At 34.5% G+C, this 18241-nt stretch overlaps 3 protein-coding genes across 3 annotated transcripts in view; 1 reads left to right on the top strand and 2 right to left on the bottom strand.

Moving 5' to 3' along the window:
- The window catches only part of Ance-3 (angiotensin-converting enzyme Ance-3), a 56215-nt gene that overhangs the window by 1424 nt on the left and 36550 nt on the right, over positions 1 to 18241 (top strand). Inside the window, exons 2-10 of the mRNA XM_070309280.1 lie at positions 1464 to 1691; positions 3659 to 3817; positions 3941 to 4037; positions 4761 to 4904; positions 5087 to 5278; positions 5452 to 5549; positions 5699 to 5868; positions 6037 to 6161; positions 7950 to 8292. Coding sequence (XP_070165381.1) covers positions 1464 to 1691; positions 3659 to 3817; positions 3941 to 4037; positions 4761 to 4904; positions 5087 to 5278; positions 5452 to 5549; positions 5699 to 5868; positions 6037 to 6161; positions 7950 to 8292 — 1556 coding nt within the window. The remainder of the gene's footprint in view (positions 1 to 1463; positions 1692 to 3658; positions 3818 to 3940; positions 4038 to 4760; positions 4905 to 5086; positions 5279 to 5451; positions 5550 to 5698; positions 5869 to 6036; positions 6162 to 7949; positions 8293 to 18241) is intronic.
- LOC138940401 (uncharacterized) lies at positions 9546 to 11939 on the bottom strand. Its single transcript, XM_070309281.1, has 2 exons — positions 11867 to 11939; positions 9546 to 11488 (listed from the first exon to the last, which is right to left on the bottom strand). Exons 1-2 carry the CDS (start codon positions 11876 to 11878, stop codon positions 10283 to 10285), a joined length of 1218 nt encoding a protein of 405 aa, XP_070165382.1. The 5' UTR covers positions 11879 to 11939; the 3' UTR covers positions 9546 to 10282.
- LOC138940322 (titin) lies at positions 14331 to 15570 on the bottom strand. Its single transcript, XM_070309139.1, is given in 4 exon segments — positions 14331 to 14675; positions 14677 to 14974; positions 14976 to 15093; positions 15096 to 15570. Coding segments are annotated over 4 exon segments (1236 nt in total).

The raw sequence follows: 18241 nt of genomic DNA, 5'->3' as shown, positions 1-18241 counted from the left end.
TAGTCAACAGAACATAAAAATACTATTTTTCGTATAAACAGTTAAAAGAGTTAAAGAGTAAAAATGTGAAATATATACTTTAATAAGCGCAAATGAAACTAAGGTCATCGCATCTCGATAAATCGCAGATGACCTACTACTGTGCACAAGCAAGTACCTTTCATGCTGAAAGGAAGTACGTAACTCGACGACGTAACACGTGACCGTGAGATCAACAAATGAATTGCGCGTAAATGCTTTGCTCATGGCGTGATTTAAAGAAACAATGAGAAGTTCCTATATTAACTCATAAGACATGTCCCATAATAATTTTCGCGGTAATTTCTAACATGGTAATCCATGACGCAAGGTTCATTATTTTGCAAATAATTATTATAATTATTATATTGCAACAGAAAGCTGTACTCGATATATATTGTACTATACAGATTATTATATTGCAAATCTTACACGATAATTTTTTAAACAATTGATCAAATTTTCTTTTTATTTCTTGATACTGATAATTTTCAAGTTTAAATGACGTGCATTCAACGATCATAAAATTATTCAAACCTTTATTTATGCATTATAATTATAAAGATAACATAATTATGAAGAATAAAATACAAAAATTCGTGACTTTTTATGTGAGTTAATAAGGAATTGTCATTCAATCGTTATCGTTCCTTTTACATTGTTAATTATGTAGATTATTACGACGACATTACAGCATTATCAAAATTAGCACAAAATTCTTATCGTAAGTCTTCTCAAAAATCTAAAAAGACTTACCCTGAAATTCTTTTTACCCTCTATTTACATATGTTATACGTACAAAGCATAGAGGTAAAAATGGATAACACAAAAAAATTCAATACTATTATACGACTGGTCTAAATAATTTCGAGCACGCAATACGCAAAAGGTGATAGACATAAGCGAAATTCACGTATTCAATTATGTCAACATGTAGCCTTGCAAATAATTTAGATTGACACGTAGCGGTAGAGTTCATAGATCTTATCGATTATTTTGGGAATAGGGGTAGCTGACCCTAAGAACTTCAAATGACTTTGCGATTATAGGTCAATCTTAATATCGACCATTTTTTTTAAAACGTATTATTTACATTAGCATTGAAATCGTTATTATATATAAGAAAATCAGAGAGAAATACTTATTGTTAGAATATATGCTGGACTCAATAAAACATATAAATAGAAATAAAATAATAAATAAAAAATTTTTTATTAATGTAGAATTTGATATAAAGTTTGCAAAAAAAATTAATTAAAATAAATGTAATTTTAGAGAAAAAGAAAACATTTTACACAGTTCAACAATAGATATCTGTCTGATTTAATATTCTTTTATTAATTTTTAGAATCAATTAGTTCATAACTAGAGCTTGCTATTTTAATATAGTTGGCTTCTAGAATTTATAATTAACACAAAATTAATAAATATGTATGATGATGTAGATAAGATGGACAGCGTTCGTACTTTGCCTGGTACCGACAGTTTTCGGTCAATTGGACTTGTCGCCATACAGGGACAACAGTATTGATCGACAACTTCCTTCCAATGAATTAGATTACCGAAATATCTTAGCTAGATTAGATTTCCTTGGTGCAGAGAGATGCAGCGCCAATGTAATAGCGCAATGGGCATACGAAACCAACGTCAACGAATATACACAACTGCAAGCGGTAAGATTAATTTTAAGACAGTTTAATCTATTTATGAAGTATTATTTCTTTTATTCATTATTCTTCATTATTCTTCTTAAATAAGAAGTTTGTCATGGTACTTTATCATATCACGCAGTTTATGGTACTGTTAACTCTTTCATTAATCAGGCTAAATTTCGAAAGTCTCTTTTCGACAGTGTAACCCGCATGTAGCTCCCTATATTTGTAATTTAGGCTATCTCATAATACAATACAAATCCGTCGGTGATTTAACAAAATTATTATCACCGCATCATTAACAGAAATTATATTTTTGTATTAATTAAACTAAATAATTTAGAAATCACATTTTAAGTCTAAGAAGAATTTAAGAAGATATTTCTCCCGTTCTAAAACATCAATCCATAGTTACAAATTAAAACTTAGAGACATATGCACAGATATCTTTTAAGTATAAAAATAAAAAAAATAAAAATCTTTTATTCTGAAATTTATTGCTAAAATAAAAAAGATATTAGATTAAAATTAAAATAAATTACTACCAAAAAAATACACAGAGATGCAATTGTAAGGATAAAGTATATAAAAGCGTTAAGTTTTCAATACTAAAACAAAGTACAGTGATAATTATGGAAAATAAGTCGCGTACAATCGTATAAGTTTCTCATTCACCCTATGAAATGTCTCCATAGGGACCTCGACCTCCTCTCGGTATCCTCTCGTACAATTCTTCGTGATGTTTACACACATTGACTTGTCCATCGGTGAACGAAGTACTGACGCTATTTTGTAGGCGCATCGCCATCACAATTTTTCCTGACCGTTTGTATTGTTCGCAAAAGGCCGAACGCCCCCGCGGGAAATCTTCCCAGGCGATGGCATTGTCGTCTTGAACGATTTTGCAATCACTCAGCTGTCTCGTATAGGGGAACGGGAATTTTGTTTAATGCGAAAACCAACCAAGCTTGCCTCGCGTGACGTTAACATAATCGAGATGCTGTTTCCCTTTTCCGTGACTGAAAACATTCGTCGTGCGACGAATCACCGCTTTGCTCATTATCGCATGGGAAGTATCAGTTATTGAAGTTATTTTTCAGCTTCAGTTGAAAATAAGTTTCGTATTATGGGATAATATAATTTCGTATTAATGCGATTATATAAAAACTATATTAAGTATTTATCTTTCATAAATTTTTTTATATATAATTATATGCGCACACAAATACGTGAAGTAATTTCAATGATGATAGTAAAAATATCATGTTGCTAGACGATATTTTTTTAAGTTTTTTTTTTTATGAGTGTACGCTGACATGCTATTTGGAAATATGCCACATAACATGCACTGGAATTTGCGTTTACATATTATGTAGTCATTACCTTGCTCTTTCTTACGTAATAATAAATATACATAAGTACATATTTAATTCTCAAGATAATATATTGTATAATAATTAATCATCAAAATGCGTTAATAAATAAATAAATATATATATATATATATATAGTATTTGCATTATATTTGTGTTTAAATATAGAAAGACAAATGCAATTTCACTTTCTTAGCTACATTTTTCTGAAAACAGGTTACTGCCACGAAAAGACAAAGACAGATACATTTTATCTATACTGGCCTTATCTCTAACGGTAAAACCGTCGTTTACTGATTTGCGCTTTATTGCAATTGCGTTTTCTAATCAGTTGCAGACACATTTTCTTATGTCATGTAATTAATGTAACACAATTGCACAATAACATTTATATATTTTTTTCTAATTTACCTGTTATTTTATAATTATATAAGAAATTTAGTATGATAATAATACATAATTTTTATCATTTCAAAATAATTGACATAATTCATTCATAATTCATATATATATATATATATGTCTCTTTTTTCTATTCAAATATTATAAAAAAATTTTTCTTGTTTAACGTAAAAATTATTTCTAATGCATATTAATTTTACATTATGTTTTTAGTTGGATGCACAACGGTTATATGCGGATTTCCAATATCAAGCCTGGCTTCTGATTTCCAGAATTGATATAAACTCTATTCAGGACCCCATAATAAGACGACGGCTTCGTTATTTATTCATCGTGGGTCCTTCTGCACTGCCACCTGATCAATTAGACAGGGTAAATATTAATTCTATTCAAATAGTCGAGCGGCAATTGCGGCGCTTATATTAAATCGACAGTGTCTATAATAAACACACGTTATGCATTGCAAACAATATATAGTAAATTATTTCTTTACAGTACAATCGCTTAATCAACGACATGCTTGCGGTTTATAATGGGGCCACCATATGTGCTTATAACGATCCCTTCCGATGTGGATTGCGTTTATATCCAGGTAATATACCAGAGATTACACTAAATGACAATCGATTCGATATGATGCCATCGCGTTCGTACAGGTAGTTCGTCGCGGGGGAATTCTGCGGGAGAGTTTACGTAAGTTCAAAATGTTCATGAAAGTGTGAAGAAGTAGAATACGTCACGCGCGCGCGCGTTTTCGAGGAGCGGGAGTCCCTTCTTTTCCATTAATTTATGAAGACTTTTGTGCCGCTATATGCGCCTCTAATTGTCTATTATTTTTGCAATGTAAATCCGTATGCATGTACATTTAGACAAAATAAATAATAATCATTCCGAGACGTAGTAGCGCGTGTAGAAAGCGAGTAATTAATTAATTAGCAAATACGCTACGCAGTTGAATACAGTTTATTAGTTTAGGAATTTAATTACACTCGCGTCTGGGTGTACGAAATAATGATCAGTCGCCCCGAAGAAGCGTATTTGAGTTTTGACCGAAAAAGGATAAGTAAGTTTGCGCGACTCGATCTAGAAATTTACCGATCCGGTACATGATTCTGGCAAATGAATGTTACGTCATGATTGCTTTATGTCTAGTAATATTCGTGCTACATAAAATGCACTGATTCCGACGTAAAGTTATCTACCTCAAGACAAAAACACCAATCGAAAAATACTTGACAATCTCAAAAAATCTCGTACAAGATAGCAACGTAAAGTAAAATTGAACACCGATTACATTTTTTGTCTGTTATTTCAGATATATCGCAAATTATGGCAAAGAGTCGAGATTGGGATGAATTGCAATACGTGTGGACCGAATGGAGAAGACGAAGCGGTACACCAATTAAGGATCTATATCAACAACTTGTTACGTTAAACAATGATGCTGCAAGATTGAATAGTAAGTTTAGTAACATTAATTCGAGCCCGACATGAAAATACGTATATTAAATGAAATTTGCGATTATAGTAAAACTGGTCAACAAATGAAATATCATACGTGTTAATTAAATTAGGCGTTTAATAATAATGACATCGATTATATATGTTATTATTAGTGTTTATGTTATTATTTTTTTATAGATTTTACGGATGCCGCTGAATATTGGACGTTCCCTTATGAATCTCCAAATTTCCAACAAGATATTGAAGAAGTTTGGCAAATGATACGTCCGCTTTACGAAGAACTGCACGCATATGTTCGCAGAAAGTTGAGAGAACTCTACGGTCCTGAAAAAATCGGCGGACATGCTCCACTTCCGTCTCATATCCTTGGTAAAGACAATATTATTCATATGTATTAAATATACTTTACTATGTATTAAACATAACTCAAATACAATTATTTTTATAAATATACGCCAATTATTTCTCAACATTAATAAACTATTTAAATTTGAATATTTTTTATTGTTATGTAACTAATATCATTACTTTTATCATTATAGGTAATATATGGGGACAATCTTGGAGCAATCTCTTGGATGTGACCCTACCGTATCCCGGAAAAACATATCCCGATGTCACGCCGGAAATGCAAGCTCAAGTAACATCTCCCTTCATTTTTCCAATTTTGTCATCAATATTATATCATGCGTGTCATTATACTGTACATACACAGCGTGTGTATAATCAACATTGATAATTATTAAATATATATAATTAATTTTGATAATTGCGTATTATGACGCGTAGGGCTACACACCGATTGACATGATTCGAGTGGCCGAGGAATTTTATCTGTCCTTAAACTTGAGTGCTATGCCGCCAGAATTCTGGGCCGGAAGTATAATCGCCGATCCAGGCGATCGTCCGCTAATTTGTCAAGCCTCTGCGTGGGACTTTTGCAATCGTTTAGATTACAGGTAAACTTAATAATATATACATGTCATCAATAATATACCATGTAATAATAATATCAAAAAATCTTTAAAAGGCATCTTAAAATTCTATAAATAAATATTCGATTTGTATCTTAATACTTATAAAAGGAAATAAAAGTTTTTAATATTTATATATATGTATGTATTTAGGATTAAAATGTGTACAAAAGTGACAATGAAGGATCTGATAACTTTACATCATGAGATGGCACACGTTCAGTATTTCTTACGATACAGCGGTCTACCTCGTGAATTTCGTGACGGCGCTAATCCAGGTATAAGAATATATCTAGAATTTTTAATGTTAATCTGCACACTTTAATTAAGAATTAGATATTAAATAAATACAATACAGAATATATACATATATGACGACAAAACATGCATATAAAATTATATTTATTGTATCTTGCTAAATATATAAATTTAAATTCACGAGATAATATTATTTAAATTTTAACTCTTCTCATTCTTGATTATTATTATAAATTTTACTAAAATTAAAAGATTTAAAAGAACACGGATAAAATAGAAAATAACACAAATCACATAATGAAAAATAAATTTTCTTGCAAAGGAATAATCATGAAAATAAATAAACTTATATATTATTTTTCCATGATAAATTGATAAATACAAAATAAATATCCTAGCGTTGTATTATAAAGCTATATTACGGTTTTACGCTTACATCTATTGTTAACGTCGCTAATCTTTATTACAATATACGAATGCAATAATGAGAAATTGCATCACGTGAGGAAGAAAAAATCCGCGCGACGGACTAGGATAATAAGATTGAAATGGTTTGAACGATGATGGCATACAATATCGGACAGATGACACGCGTTACGTAAATGCATCGTTAGTTCCTGGCCCGACTTCCGGAAGGCACGGCCGACTTGTGTACTTTTACAACTAATAGCGCGAAAGCGAGAGCGATACGCTCGAGGTGTACACTACTCGCGAATAGACGCGTAGATTATACTCGCGTACATTGGCGTCGGATGTTAAAATATTTTTATTACGGTGCAATCGCGCTTTCACCGTCGCAATGGCCGGCCGGTCGGCCAGACCCGGTCATTCGCCTTGTACCGGATTGTTTTCGAAGCAACGAGAACGGCTTCGCAGAGGCCTTGCCGATCGATTTCGTATAAAATCTGCAAGCAACGCCTCAATCTCTCTCGCAAAGACGTCGCTTTCATCGAAATTCGCGTTATTATACACGTGAATTATAATTAATATTAAATTATTATTTACGCTCAAACAGATTTTACTTATATGCGCGTGAGCAGTTTTTATCTAGTATATAAATTTGGTTTAATCTGAATATGCCAGTACTACTTTTGTACAATTATATTTGTGTATTACATAGATTATTTATCTCTCTTTTCATCTACATTTCCCACTTACGATGCCCAATTAATTCCAAGTTATGAAATTGTTTTAATTAACACCTTTGATTGTTAGATACGATTTGCATAAGGAAATGTGGTAAAAAGAGAAATAATCAGCGTCATCTGTCACGCTCGAGTTATCAGTGCAAAGTGTAATTACATCCTGGTTAGCACTAAATCACATCGTGCGCAAAAAGCCACCGGGCTATCCGCGCAGGCCGGAGAACCTCGAGAAACTTTGCAATAATCATAGACGGAACTCAGCGACAAGCCATCTGTTTCATCTGACGTCGACTTTCACCGTGACGTTCGATTATCAAACATCCGAACTCTTTCAAAGCGTTTACGAGTGTTCTTAAAGAACAACACTCCAACTTCGAGATATTAAATCATGAAGAAAAGTTTCAGATAATTAGTAATCCGTACATTAAAACATTATCTTTTATCGCACAATTAAAAGATTACAATAATTTATTATAATCGTAAAATAAATCCATAACTAAAACGTTCATTTCTTGATATCAATTATTATAAATCCATATTGAAATTGCTACATTGTTTTATAATAATCTCTTGAAAAGTGCAGATTATGGTTATTGCTAATTTTTTTTATTTAGTATTATCCTGTTATATCTTAAATAATTATATTAATTACATAATTATCAGGATTTCACGAAGCGGTCGGCGAGACTGTCGCTTTGAGCGTCGCGACGCCCCGTCATCTGCAAACTCTGGGCCTGGCGAACAAATTCATCGATGAGCGCTCCGCGGATATCAACTACCTCTTTTCTTTGGCAATGGAAAAACTCGTGATGCTACCTTTCAGCATCACGATGGATAGATGGCGATGGGACGTTGCTCGCGGCTACGTCAACAGGGAGGAATACAATTGTCATTGGCATAGACTGATGGAGCAATACGCGGGGACGAAACCGCCGGTACTGAGATCCGAAGATGATTTCGATCCAGGTGCAAAGTATCACATCCCGGCCAATATCCCGTACATACGGTAAGTATTTTAACTGTATTTTATGCATGCTTCTTCTTTTTTCAATATCAATCTTGCGCTCATAATAATCGATCGTTTTGCGTAGACGTAAAATTTTTTTTTTTAATGATGTTTCAATCTCTCCTTTGGCAATCTCAGTAACTATGACAATTGTAATCAAGATTAAATATATGTGGGAAAAATTTGATAAAATAATAACAGAGAAAGCACTTTTGCAATCATAATACTTGAAATTCTGGCTGTAATGCATACATTCTATAGGATATATTTTAATATTATTTCAATAAGTTCATCATAATTAATTAGATAAGGATAAAATAACACCTGCTATATTGTAAAGGTACTTTCGTACGTAAAGTTTCCAATAAACGTCCGAAGCGAATAATCTCGTTGCGAACAATTTTCCGCGCCCGCGTGCCTTATGCACGAGATCAGCGATTTCACTTTCGATTTGCGATCTCGTGCTCCTCCTCTTATGATTTACTTATTGGCAGATCTGGAGAAAGAGAGATGAAATACCCTTTCTCCGACTATCGTTACGCGTTGTAGTTAGAACGATGCGCGTTTGAATTAGATTTAATGCCTGAGAACTGCATATCAAATGATAGATCGCGAGGCAGAACAAGACGCTGATATTATCGAATCGGAAGTATTACGTATACGCACCTTTCTTCGTTAGTCATGCTAGATAAAAGAAAGTTCCATTTTCATCGACCGTACGAGATTAATTACGTATAGGAGCTTTTGCAGCACTAATTATTGAGTGAATTTTCCGGATACGATTCCGGCCAAAATCGCGAGAACCACTTTCGCCAGCTCTTCTACTTTTTCTTGTTTCCTGTCGGAACAAGAAATCAACGTACAATGCCTCCATCACGAACATCATTCACGCGTGATCGAAGATAAATATTCGTCACGCTGCATAATAAAGTTCAAGGATATTAATTCTGATAAGAAAATTACACGCGGATAATCCATCCCGTAACGTAAATTCGATCTTTATCATCCAGCTCTTCGTTCATTTAAAAAAAAAAAAAAAAAAAAAAACCCTAAATTGATCATCGTCTGTATTGGTTTAACATTATCACTTTCTCGCTCGTAGAAAAGAAGTAACAAGAGAGTTGTAAATTGCATCGGTGTGAAATTTATTGAGGAAGGACAAGCATATAAAGATAAGCGCAAGTCTCAGTTCAGGCTCCTTGTAGAATATGACAATAGAAAGAATTTTTCTCAAGACTGTATAATTTTGCTCTTTGGTTTTATTAAAAAGAAGCGAAAGACATTGTACAACATATATAAAAGACGTATGTTACATGTAACGAATGTCGAAAGAAACACACAATAGAATATCCGTTGACGGATATTGAAGCGTCGATAATACATCTAAGGAAATCGTTAATGCGCTGTCTACGCGGACTCGTGGCATCCGGAATCATCTTTCGCGACGCAAAACGACTGTTCTGCAAGCTCATTTCCCTCGCCGGGAAATCCGCGGCGAGTGGACCGACATTGCTATGTTGATCAAATAAATACGTCCGCGTTTCCTTTGCTCGCGGGCTTCGCATTCGAGCGAGCTCTTGTCGCGCAAAGGAAACGCTTCGTTAATGCTCCCGAGTGAAAAATCAGCCGTTAAACGCGTTACAAATCACATCGTTTTCTACAATTATATTCTCTTCGACGCAATGCGTTGAAAAATGTTGGCAGAAAAAATATTATCGAGACGTGTTCTGTAATAGGTGCCAATACGTCCGCTCGTGCAATGCAGTGGAGAATTTTTTTTTTTTTTTTTTTTCTTACGAATTAACCTACTAATGATCTAATTTTCAAATATATACACTATATATACATTTTCATCAAGATGTCGATGTTGAAGTTAACAAATTCTGTTTAGTGACAGATATTTATATCGTCATAACGTATTTCTTTTCCTCTTTCGTGTATTAATTTTTCTCTAAAGCGAGCGAAAAATCCTCCACTGTCACGCTTTTTACTAATATCCCGAGTATCCCCCGAAGCTGGACTCATAATCACCTCCGGAAGAACCGTGATCGTGCACTGGTATTGCCACCGGCACTTTTACGGGATACGGTACCGCTTTGGGCACCGTCACAGGCACCGGCTTCGTTACATGAACTGGCACGGGTCGTTCGACGGGCACTTTTACGGCGTAGGGCACAGGTTTGTCGAACGGGACGGGTACCGGTTTCTCCACCGGATACGGCGCCGGTATCGGTACCTTAACGTGAACAGGCACGGGCTTCTCCACTGGTACAGCCACCGGTCGTTCTACGGGCACTTTGACCGGATAGGGTACCTTCTTTTCTACCGGAACGGGCACCGGCTTCTCCACGGGAACCGGATACGGTTTAATTATGTGTACTGGATAAGGTCGATCGACGGGCACTGTCACCGGATACGGTACCGGCTTCTCCACGGGGAAGGGTTGCGGCACATGTACCGGGACCTTTACGGTATACGGTACGGGCTTTTCCACCGGGAATGGCTGTGGCACTGGTACCTTCACCGGATACGGTATTTTCTTCTCTACCGGATACGGCTGGGGCACGTATACTTTGTAGGGCACTGGTCTCTCTACCGGTACGTGCACAGGATAGGGCACCTTCTTTTCCACGGGATACGGCTGCGGTATATGAATTGGCACCTTCACGAATACCTTTACCGGTACCGGTATCTTCTTCTCGACGGGATACGGCTGCGGTACCGGTACTTTTACAGGATACGGTACTTCCTTCTCCACCGGATAATGAACCTTCTTTTCAACTGGATAAGGTATCTTTTCCGTCTTCACAATCGTGATCTGTTTGATCTTGCCCCCGTCGTCTCCACCGCCACCACCACCGCCATAACCACCCCCATAACCACCGCCATATCCACCGATATCGTGACCTCCGCCGATATCTCCACCGCCGATGTCTCCACCGCCGATATCATGACCTCCTTCAAAACCACCCCCGCCGCCGTAATCGCCGCCGCCGTAATCGCCACCGCCGTAACCGCCGCCGCCATAACCGCCCTCATCCTGTCCCCCGTAATCTCCCTCGATGTGACTCAGCCCGCGCTTATCCTGTTTCTTCTCCGTGCCTTCGGCATTTTCGCTTGACGCAATCTTCTTAGAAGCGATCTGCTTCTCCTCGCACACGGCCAAGGCTAGCAGCCCCGCTAATAGCGTGACACACTGCAATCGATAAAAATACCGTATCGATTATATCAGCCGCTTGCAGCTTTAATGCTCTATCTCTTGAACCATGAAAGAATACTATTCATGCGTTAAATACAATCGTTAATATGTTTCGAATATTGTATGACTACGTAAACTGAACCTCTTGAAGATTTTTGGTTCTTCGATTGTGAATTTTATCGCCTTTGTCGCGATTTACATCAAAGAGAAATATTGATAAATTTTAATTGTGATTAATTGCAATGGATTCAAAAAAATTGCATAGCTATCATCACATTTATTTTAAATAAAATCTTAAGCTTGAAAAGATGCAAAAGCAAAGAAGCTAGGTCGATCTAATTTGCAAAACTAATTCAAGCCAATTGTATCACTTACCAAAATTCTCATGTCTACCAGGTCTCTCACGATCTAGTTAAAGTCCAGACTTTACTGGATGCTTCCCCCCAAGGTATCACCGTCTTTATAGTCCGCTTTCCCCCAACGAGAATTAAGCGAGCCCCTCTGCGCTCTCGCGGAAAAGTGAAACACGCGTCTGGTGCTCGCCCGACGTACACGGTGTTATGGCACTTTTTTTTATAAATTCTAGACACACGGACACATCGGTACTTCCATAATCATATCTAACGGTGTAGCAACCGTGGAAAATTGAATACCGGAAGTTACAATAATGATGTTCAAAAATTCAAGCAAATATGTGATATAAAAAATATGTATTTATCGTAAAAAGGACGTTTCATAATTATTTTTTATTCAAAATAAATAGATGCTCGAACTTTAAGAAAATATTTCGAATGGAAAATATAATTGCCAATTGCAAAACACTGTGACGAATAAGAGAATCCGAAAGAATGACTATCTGTGAAAAAAATATTTTAAGATCTAATAGAGAGTATTAATTATTTTACGCTCTACTGTGTTAAATTTTATATATACGTAATGGTTGATCCTTTTTAATCTTGTTCACCTACGCCATTGGATACGTTTCCATTCCTCCCCTACTATTATCTCCCTTCTCTTTCCAACCTCCCTCTTCCTCCTTCCGCCGTTTTACATCTCGTGGAAGTTTCTCGCTCGTATATCGCCGTCCGGCAGGACTCTCCCTCCCCCTCGTATTCGGTACCCACGGAAGGACGAGAGCGCAAGACGCGGCAGCGGTTGCGGCTTTTCATACGGGTTCTCTCGGCCGAGACGAGAAACACCTAACGGTCTCTCCTGCGCTCCGAGGGAGAGAGCGAGAGGAAGAACTCTGGGAACGGTAGGAGGAGAGAAAAAGTAAAAAGTTGTGGACAAGAAAGGAGAGAGAGAGAGAGAGAAACAGACGATGCGATATGTACAAAGAAAAGATATAAATTCTAGAACGTACGCTGATGTGAGACCGACCGCATTATAATGTGCCGTTTACTAGATACGTCGTACGGTAAATCTCCAATTTTTGCAACTTGTTTTGGAATAAGAAATACCAGACTCGGACGAAAATGCAAGGAAACGGTAGCCAGTGGGCCTATTCTCTAACTTTGTAATGATGATGTCGTTATCGTTACGTGTCGTTGCGCAGCTAAAACATATTGGAAAATAATTGTGCAACGACGCGTAACGATAGCGAATTTGTCGTTAAAAGTTACAGAATATAAGTACTGGAATAACATTTAAGATCCTTATATATATTGTGCATATTAATGATGATAGTAACAATACGCTTATGTATAATATATTAATGACAGAAAGTAACAAGAAATAAGAACAAGTTTAAATTAAAAAATATAATTTAATATTATTCTATTTGAAGAATAGAAACATGAAAAAAAATAGATAAATTGGATTCAAAAATATAAAAATTTCTCTTAATAATTTTTTCATAAGAAAAGAAATACAGGCAAAAAAACTATAACAAAAATCAATCAATGAAAATTTATACTGTTCGATTAAAACACGGAAAATATATTTATATAGAATGCATTTCTTGCCTGAATTCTTTTAATCCTTAATTTGATATTCAAAGATAAAGTTACTTAGCGAAAAAATAAGAAACAAAACTAGTTATTGTCGAAAGAGAAAAAAAATGAATGCTAAACAAGTCGGATAAAATTAAAGTTCAAATTCAAAATTTTTAAACATTCTTAATGATATACAATCGTATTGATTAATAAGAGCATACATACATACATATATATATCGCAAAATTTATATAATTTCTTCAATGAAATTACATAAAACGAAGGAATATTTTTTTCTCAGATTACGCCATTAACGAGAGATGCAAAAATCGATGTACATTTTACGAAAAAAACGATTTTATTACGACAGTTTTTATGACCGTTCATATTCCCTCTTCCGAGCAAACGCAAATAAGGAAGTGATAATTAAGAAAATAATTTCAGGTATACAATATTCGATTTTTCAATTTTATTTGTATATAAATCTTTTGGGAAAATCAATTGTTCATAAATCAATGATTATTCTAATAGAAAATTTCATATATATATTACGCAATTAGAATACAATTACATAATTTTCGTTTACAAATTTAAAAATTGATAATGTAATTATCGAATAATTAGAGATCCTTAACTTTTCGAAACTTGAATTTATTTCGAGAAAATAATATCGGTAATTAATTTAACGAAAATATAACAATTTTTTATACATAACAGAAAGGTAATATCGGATATGACAAAATTAATCGCGCGATGTGTTATTATTTTAAATTTACATAAAGCTTGATTATGATATACATTAATACTTTCTTTCATTGTCAGTATCAATATGATAAATTATTTATAGCATATAATATCTGCAGCTCTATCGTTGAATGATTCGTAATCTAATCTTGCAATTGCTGTCATTGATTGTTGGCATTTTCGCTTTCTATTGGGTTTTCCTTGTTCTTAGTTTCATCTTGATTTTTTCAACCGAGCTTAACGGGAATCGGTACTTGTACGATATAGGAAAAGGACTTTTTCGCAAGAACAAATAACGGCTTTGTTCTGTACATCTCGTAAGATTTGTCCACGGGTACTTTGATCGGAACGGAATAAGGTTTAATTACCTCTATCGGGACGGATTTCTTCACGGTGTACGGTCGAGAATCCGGGACTTCCACCGGATACGGTCTAGTAATCTGTACAAGATACGGTTTTGGCACTGATACCGAATATGGTCGGTCAACGATGACCTTCGCCGGTACATGCTACTTTCTTCTCGATCTCGTACGGAATCGGTATCTTGACCGGTACTTTGACCTTGTAGGATACCAGCTTGTCGACGGTATATGGTTATGGTACCGGCACCCTTACTTCAACCGGAATCCTTTCTTCAATCGTGTATGGCTGCGGCATCGGTATCTCAACTTTATACGGCACGGGGTTGTCGATTTTTACCGCGTATGGAACTTACTTCTTGATGTAATAAGGTTCCGAGACTCCGACGGGTACATTTACATAGACTTTCACCGGATAAGGCACCTTTTTCTCCACCGTGTAAGTGTACGGGTATTTTAATCTCGTGCGGAACATGCTTGTAGATCGGATACGGAATCTTCTTCTCGACCGTCACGGCTACCGGTACCTTCCTCTATACAATCACAATTTTTTTGTTCCATTTATCCAATTGATATTCTCGCGGGACCATTTGCTTCTCGGAAATCTTCTTTTAGAATATGACGTGTTTCTAAAATCGATTCTGCTATATCCTGCACGAAAGCTTCTACCTCTCATATCTTGAGGGGCAAATCTGGATTCGCTCCTTCGTGGATATGTGCTCCGATCGTCCGCATCTTCCTCTGACTCTTTTTCATCATTCAACGATTTGTACCTGTCATAATCATCATATACCTTTTTTTCTTTCCGCGGATCTTTCCTGACACTGGAATAAAATTCGCGGACAATCTTGGATTCCGTAGTAATATTTCCATTGTCGAGCGCCTTCTCTACTGCCCTCTCGGCTGCCCTTTCGGCTGCTCGTTCCACGGCGAGCTCCGCGGCCCTTTCGAGTTCCTCCCTGCGACTAGCCGATGATGTAAGAGTGACACCAAGACACAGAAATGCTATAAAATACTGCCACTGTTTAAAGAAATACAACATTATGTAGAACTATAAAAATATTGAATATTATAAATATTTATGTGATAATTATTGATCAAATCATTACGGCATCAGGGCATCGGGTAAGTATTTGGATCTACAATATTATTATTACTTTCTCTTTTGTAATAAATGTCAAATTTATTCTGTCTTTGTTGTATATAATGTATTTTTAAAAGAGAGGATATTACAATATATTTTCAAAAATTTCTAAATATTTAAATCAGATATAAAATAATGAAGCTTATCTTACGGATTTAAACGGAATAAATTTGGCAATTATTATCAAAGAGAAATTAATAATAATGATATAAAACCAAAGTATAACCTGATGTCCCATGATGACGCCTTTGCGATCAAGGCAATAGATCGACTTACACTGAATTCAAATGAAAAGATATCTTACTATTATTTATATACCACACTACTTTCGCCGGTTCAACCAGTTGGACCTTTATAGTCTTGCACGAATCTTATTCGTGACAATTATCTACGCTTAAACGATCATTATTGTTTCGCGGGCTGTAAATGCCGTTTATTCGCCAAGAATGAACCATGCTACCTGTTTTAGGAAATAAAACGCGAAATGCGTGAACAGCTTGAATCACAAATACACACTATTGTTTTAAAAAAAAAAAGATACAAAAACTTTTATGAAAAAAATTTTATTATTTTTTTGCTTAATTTTTATTGATATCAAAATTAAAATTTTTTTCATAAAACGTTTGATGTAAAAATATTTAGTTTACAATAACAAATTACGATAATGAATTTATTAGTTCAAAAAAGAAATGTTCATAATAGTTTCTATTCAAAGAAAATCTCTACAGTTGTAGATTATATAATATAAGAGAGAGTGAGAAAATATATTTTTATAGATTTCAAAGGTTTCAACCAATTATTTGACCTATGAGAGAGGAATGTATTTACTATCGTGTTTTAATTCATTAATATATATGAGAAAGATTTCGGATTAGTAAAGTTATTTATGATTGATTGATGAAAGTGAATGGGGGATACTTTCTATGTCGCATCGTAAAACTGAACGATCTTTGCACATACGGTGTCAAGAGTTTCATTTTCCCCGAACATTCGATCATATTTTTTAACAAATAATAATTTTTTTGATATTTTTTTTCTTATTATTTTTCATCGATTAAATTTTCGGTAATAGTTTTCCTAATCTTTCCTTAATTTAAACGTGTGATATATGAAATCATGAAAGAATTTATAGAAGAGGAATTAATAAAAATCCATGGTTAGAAAAATTTATAAATCAGATAAGACAACTTGTATTAAATCTATTGCTCAAACTATATATCAAATAATCATTTTATTTAAAATAAATAGTTAGATAACTCTTTTCTATTAACTCAATGATATACAAAGGAAATCCTATACCCCTTTTGTTACAAACAACTAACATGTGTATCGTTTGATACGATTGATACTTTCTTTTGTAACAAATTGAATAATTCGATCGAATTTCTCGGATCAGTAATATTAGTGAAACCGAAACTAGTGTAAAAGTGCTCTTCATATATCTTGCCTTCTCGAAGTTGCACAAAACTTTCCCGCTTTGGCAGCGGTTGTACACTACTTAACTTATACGCTTCTCGCGAAACTTTCTTCTGATACTTCCCGGAGATATAATCGAAGAAAAAAAAGTCCTTCGTCATTCGGACAATGACAGCTCTAGCTATTTATTTTATCGTTTTCATTCTTCCTATATTAACAGTATATATAGTAAAAAAAAACGCGACGCACTAAATTTGTTCATCATAATCTTCATATAATTATAATACCTCGAATATATTATTATATATGTAAATTACGCCTAGCCGTATCTTTACAACACGGAAGAATCTAAGTGAAATCGTAACATGAGTCGCTTTGGATACTTCTTACGTGTACTATAATCATTTATTTTGCAAATTTCACAGTTGCAATAAAGAAAACCATAATGTGATATAAGATCAATGTGTCTGTAATTGCTTCGTGTATAAGTACATAAGCGATAACTGTGGATTCTATTCCTTCCATAACATTTCCACACCTGGAAGTGTTTCGCAAAAAAATGTAAGATACATAACAGTTAAAAATATTTTTTTTTCTATCTATAATATACACTGATTTATGGATTAAGTATATTTCACATATATATGAAATTTACACACATATATGAGAAAGTTAAAATATATATGGATTATAAATTTACATATTTAGTATTTAAATAACTTAAATTTTATGAAAGAAAACGGCGTTTTCTCTCTAGTAAACGTATAATATGTATATGTATATTTATGATAATTATTGAAAGTTCAAATTTGCAGTTAATTTGTATTATAAATTTATGCAATCTCTCATTATAACTTATATTTCTCTACTTTGAGATGAAAAGATTATTACGAAGTTAAGAAGAAAAGTTTATTGTTTATAATATATGTACATATACAGGGTGTCTGACATGTAAATAGCCAAACGAAAAGTAGAGATAGATCGGATCAACCTGAAGCGAAAAGTCCTATACCATTTTACTAAATTCGCAATAATTATTATGTTATTAATTAAAATGTCTGAGCCAATGAGTGCGTGGGAAGCGGTAGGCCGGAATTGATAGAAATGTAAAATGGATTACTTGTTTATGTCTTTTTGTTAGCGTCGGAAGTAT

Source organism: Polyergus mexicanus, unplaced genomic scaffold, assembly GCF_030449975.1.
Source record: "Polyergus mexicanus isolate NDT 795.1 unplaced genomic scaffold, iyPolMexi1.0 SCAF_16, whole genome shotgun sequence".
Taxonomy (NCBI): domain Eukaryota; kingdom Metazoa; phylum Arthropoda; class Insecta; order Hymenoptera; family Formicidae; genus Polyergus; species Polyergus mexicanus.
Note: the sequence above shows the minus strand (reverse complement) of the source record. Positions and strands in the feature narration are given on the sequence as shown.